The 5,406-nt window shown below is 65.9% G+C and overlaps 1 protein-coding gene across 1 annotated transcript; it reads left to right on the top strand.

Moving 5' to 3' along the window:
• Window positions 1–282: 282 nt before the first annotated feature.
• KRTAP11-1 (keratin associated protein 11-1) lies at window positions 283–696 on the top strand (the record flags this gene model as incomplete). Its single annotated transcript, XM_079767341.1, has 1 exon — window positions 283–696. One exon carries the CDS (start codon window positions 283–285, stop codon window positions 694–696), a length of 414 nt encoding a protein of 137 aa, XP_079623467.1.
• Window positions 697–5,406: the final 4,710 nt, after the last annotated feature.

Raw genomic sequence — 5,406 nt, 5'->3', positions numbered from 1 at the left:
CCAAACCACTAAACTCGCTTTACGAGGACGCAGGCTGCTCAGGGGGCAGCGAGCCCGCAGGTTCCCAGGATGTTCTGAGGCCGGCGGGCGGGGGAGTGGATGGGCGGGAGCCTCAGGAGCCGGGAGAGCAGGCGGGGCCGCCCACCTGCAGGGACGCATAAAAGCCGCTGGCCCCCGGGGACGCTCACAGCCTGAGCAGCCGCAGCCCTAGGCACCTCTCCTTCGCCTCTCCGCTCCGTCCTCGCCGTCCGCTCCGCCCGCACCGCACGCTCCGCCCGCACCATGTCCTACAACTGCTCCCCGAGGAACGGCTCGGCCCGGGCCCTGGCGGGAGCCTGCCCCGTGCCGGGCGTGCAGGGGGCCCCGGGCTCCACGCACGACGTCGACTGCCTGAGCGGCATCTGCCTGCCCAGCTCCTTCCAGACGGGCTCCTGGCTGCTGGACCACTGCGCCCAGGAGCCGGGCTGCGAGCCCCCGGCCTGCCCCCCGGCCTCCCGCGTCGCCAGCCCCGGGCGGGCGGCCTGCTCGCGACAGACCGCCAGCGTGGCCAGCCCCTGCTCCGCCGCCTGCAGCCGGCCGCTCACCTTCGTGTCCAGCAGCTGCAAGCCGGCGGGCGGCCCCGCCGTGTGCCCGCCGGGCGGCGCCCCCCGGACCTACAAGCGGCCCTGCGTGTCCAGCTGCCGGAGGACCTGCTGAGCCGCGGGCCGGCGAGCGAGCGGGACCCCGTGACCTGCCGCCGCCCGGCCTCCTCGCCGCCGCCCCGAGCCCTCCCTGCTGCCCTCCCGGCGGCCGGTGCGCCTCGGGGGCCTCCTGGACGGTCCCGGCTCCGCAGCTGCGTCTCCTGCTCCCGATTTCTTGCTTCTGAGGGAAGGAGCTGGTCTCGCTCGGTCCCTTCCAATAAACCGCGTCCCTCGGCCTCCACGTGTCTCTAGAGTCCTTTCTCCTCGGTCCCTCGTCCCTCAGGGCCCGCTGACCAGGCCTGGTGTCCGCTCCGTGGGGCTGGGCGCCGTCATTTCCGTGGAGGGAAAGGAAGCCTGACCTGGGAGGCGGGGGCGGGGGCGGGGGAGTGGGAGTGGGCAGTGGGGCAGGCGGGGTCCTGGGAGGAGGAGGGTGGGGGGTCGTGTCCGGCCTGAGGCTCGCCAGCAGCGCCCCAGCCTCAGGCCCCTCACCGGCCGCCGGCGAGCGAGAGCTCGGGGCGGGTGAGCCCGGGGGAGACCCACAAACACGCCTCGAAGACACGCGTGGACTTGAATTCCGGAGCCGGCTCTGAGCCTGCTCCTCAGGGACACGCTCATGGAACGGACCGTCTGTGGGTGCTCAGCCTGCCGACTCCTTGGACTGTTCTAGAACGCGAGACCCGCCACGGCGGGGCCTGCTCGCGTCCTGGTCCTCACGTCAGAGACACGCCGGGTGTGTCCGCGCTGGTGTGGCTCAGGATGGATTTCCCGGGAAATGCAGGCGGCGTGTGGGCGAGCCGGCCGGCGCCGCGGGGAGGGTCCTGTAGGCTCTGTGGGCGCCGTCGGGGCGTGTGCAATGTTCCTACTGCCCCCCGCCCGCGGTCAGCGACCCCCCTCACAGGAAGGCGAGGACGGGGGCGCGGGGACGCTCCCCAGGCAGGACCTGGCTTCTGCGCTGCGTCCCTCCCACCCCCTTCTCGGAAGCCATCGCTGCCGCTCAGAGACGGAGGTTTATTCTAGAACACGGATCCTGGGGGGCCCCGGGCGGCCCCTCGAAGCTGCTGCTTGCTCGCCTCGCTCCCTGTTTATTCCGCTCGTGCCCGTGGGATCAGGGACCCTGCGGCTCCTCAGCGGCGGCCGGCGCTTTCCCGAACCCGTCTCTGTCCTTCTCTTCGGCAGCTTCCCGGGCTCAACAGAAAGTGCGTGAGGCCCGAGACCGGCTCTGCTGTGGTTGTGGCTGTTAGTCTTCCCGAGGATGTTTCCGCTGATTTCAGGGGGGGGGGAGGGGGAGACAGAGAGACGCATCGATGGGCTGCCTCCTGCACGCGCCCCATCCAGGGCCCGGGCCGGGGAGGAGCCCGCCGCTGAGGGAGGTGCCCTTGACCGGAATCGAACCCAGGACCCTCTGGTCCGCAGGCCGGGGCCCTATCCACGGAGCCAGCCGGCCGGGCCCTGCTCTGTCTTCGATGCAGATGACCAGCCGCCTCCACGCACAGGCGTGTGTCCCGGCGCTCCCCGCGGCGTGGCTCAGGGCGGGGGGAGCCTCAGGCTGCTCGGCTGATGGCGGGACGGCGACGGGCGTCACGGCTGCCCCGCCTGCCAGGTCCTCGCCGTCGCTTCTGTTTGGGGAATCAGCTGTTTTGCTATTAAAGCTCTTCTGTTTGAACTTTTTTTTTTTTTAAAGGTGTCATTAATTGCCCGGCCGGCGTGGCTCAGGGGTTGGGCATCGACCTATGAACCAGGAGGTCAGGGTTCAATTCCCGGTCAGGGCACATGCCCGGTGTGGGGCGCGCCGGAGGCAGCCGACCAATGGTTCTCATCACCGATGTTTCTGTCTCTCCATCTCCCTTCCTCTCTCTGAAATCAATAAAGAATATATATATTACAAAAATGAGCCAGGACACAGTAAGATTGGAACGAGCATGCGTGTTGAGAAGAGGCCCTTGGCGCGGCCACACTTCCTAATGGGGGCGGGGTCGATGTTCCCGTCAGACGGTGACAGCGGCCTCCAGGAACGCGTCCCTGCCTCGCGGTCCCTTCCTCTGAGGCCCAGCGGCTCGTCTCGCTCGGGGACCCGCCCTCGGGCCGAGGGGCCTGGGACACAGGGGCCGGCGTGGCGCCGAGTCTTTCGCAGGTTTTGCGTTTGGAGCTCAGAGTCTGGGGTGCGTGGGGGCCGTGGGAGCTGTGGGTCAGGCCCCGGGGCCGTGGCACTTCCTCCGAAACCAGTCACGGCCTCCTTGGCGGGGGCCTGGGCTCTCGGGTCTGCAGCGCGGTTCGCGCCCCCCCCTCCACCCCCTTCCCACCCCCCTCCACCCCCTTCCCACCCCCCTCCACCCCCTTCCCACCCCCCTCCACCCCCTTCCCACCCCCCCCCCCCCCGCCCCGCGCTCTGTGCCGGGGACACAGGGGCCGGCGCCCGGGCACGGCTGCGCGTGACCGAGAGGCGGAGCGGCTTCCCAGCTGTTTCTAAAAACCAGCATTTTCTCTTCTCTTTTCAACTCGTTGCTCTGCAGTTTGTGTGCATGCGGTTCTGGTTCTGGTTCTGGTTCTGGTTCTGGATAAAGGGAGGACTCTAGTTCAGCTGACGGCGCGTGGCATTTATCTGCATAATTTCACATCAGGCGCCCGGTGACGCCGCTGGCTCACAGGACAGCGTGTTTGTTTATTTTTTTAAAGAAAGCTCGAAGTAGTCACTTTGCGAAGGAGATGCTGACAACACGTGAGAAGAGCATTACGTGGCGCTTTCGTCCCACGCGTGTTATCGGCAGAAATACCCCCCCCCCAGGGTGACCGGGTGAGATGGGTGGGAACTGCGGGGGGCGTGGAAGGCAGCGGGTTCCTCACGTCGTCACCTAGGCTTACACTGCGTCACGAGGCTCTGACATGGACCATGACCTGGCAGGCACCCTAAACCCGTGTCCCCCTGAGTGTCGGAAGGGCCAGTCACGGCCAGCACCCCCCCGACGCCGCCCGAGGGACGGGGTGACTCTGCGGACGTGCGGCTTTCTCTGCCCGCTGCCGCGCTGTGTTCTTCGTTGGCAGGTGCACAGTCACGGTGCTTCAGACGGTCACTGGGTCCGGAGGCCGGTCACGTTCCCGGGCTCATTCCTCGCCCACCCTCTCCCCCGCTCAGCCAACAGCGGTTTCCTACGCTCGCCTTCAGGGCACGCGCCGTGTGTCCTCAGGGTGTTTCATCGGAGCTTACATAAGAGCAACAGATGTGGGGACTGACGTGTGTGTGCACATGCGTGTGTGTCTGCATGTGTGTGTGTGTGTGCACGTGTGTATTAACCGACTTTAATCCCAGGCCGTTTTGTTGGATTCCATAGGCTAAGCCCTGCCTGGGGGGAGGATGAGGAGCTGTGTGGGTGCTGGGGAGGGGGGACCAGGTTGCCTGGGGATTATGCTGAACGGACGAGCAGGAAGGAGCATGACAGCTCAGCAGACACGAATGCAACTGGTGTCTAAACCAGGGGTCCTCACACTTTTTAAACGGGGGGCCAGTTCACTGTCCCTCAGACCGTTGGAGGGCCGGACTATAGTTTAAAAAAAACTATGAACAAATTCCTATGCACACTGCACATATCTTATTTTGAAGTAAAAAAACAAAACGGCAAAAACACCCGCATGTGGCCCGCGGGCCGTAGTTTGAGGATGCCTGGACTAAATGAAAGCCGGAGCGGAAGGACTTAGGGAAACCTGACAGAGTGGGCTCTGCACAGCGGTTTAAAGCAGGCTGGCTCTCCCTCAGTGTCCCCCTGTGCGCCCCGACCCCCGGACCTGGCTCTGCCCTCGGCCCTGGCCGTCCTGATGGCTAACAGACGCCCCGATTATAACCTCTGACCCAGATTAGCATTCGCCCGTGCTGTCCTCTCTCATGACCACGCTGCACGCCTCCTCACCAGGCATTGCAATGACCCCGTGTAGCAGGCAGGGGGCGGATTTGCTGCGAAAAGGTCACATTTCGGCAGCTGCTCGTGAGCGAGGCCCCTGAGCAGGTGGACTGTTCCCACCGACGAGAGCGCCGTAAACTCAGACGTTGGCCAGCGGGTTTTCGTGCCACCGGGGCTCTGTGACCTTGGAAATGAAACGTTCCTGACGCGCCGTCCGTCCGCGGCTGTGCCGACCACTCGCTCGCACGCGTGGCTGACTCATCCCAGCCTGGTGGAGGGGGAGGAGCTGTGGGGGGCTCGGGGGGAAGGTCACCTGGGGTGCTCGGCTGTCGCTGAGCTCTGTGCCCATTTTCGGCCTTTCTCCCACCAAACCCCCATCCTTCAAGCGGCCTTGGGATCGGGGGGGGGGGGGGCGGTGAGCTCTGAGGAAGGGCAGAAGGAAGCCCCGTGGATTCCCCCCCGTCCCCCGGAAAGGGGAAGGTTCAGAGCAGATACCAGGAAGGAACAGAAAACTCCCAAGTTCCTGTGAAATCCTCTTTGTGGTAAGAAGCCAAGGCCGGCGGGGAGCTCAGCTGCAGGCGGTTTATCGACAGCCTGAGGGGAGGTTGGCTTTAAGTCCAGGCGCCGCCTGCCCGGGGCCCGTCTGAATTCCTGGCCCAGAAACCACGGCGTGCTGGGGGCTCCGTGTGGGGAGTGGCGGCGGACGTCGAGTGGGTGGCGGAGACCTCGTCTCCACGCTTTCTAACGCAACAGGGTTCCAGCTGGCTGTGGCTGCCCACCTGGGCCTGCCCGTCCCAGCTTCCCTTGCAGCTACGCGTGGCCATGCGACCACGTAC

Source organism: Cnephaeus nilssonii (assembly GCF_951640355.1).
Source record: "Cnephaeus nilssonii genome assembly, chromosome: 3".
Lineage (NCBI taxonomy): Eukaryota > Metazoa > Chordata > Mammalia > Chiroptera > Vespertilionidae > Cnephaeus > Cnephaeus nilssonii.
This window is presented reverse-complemented; position numbering and strand designations above follow the sequence as displayed.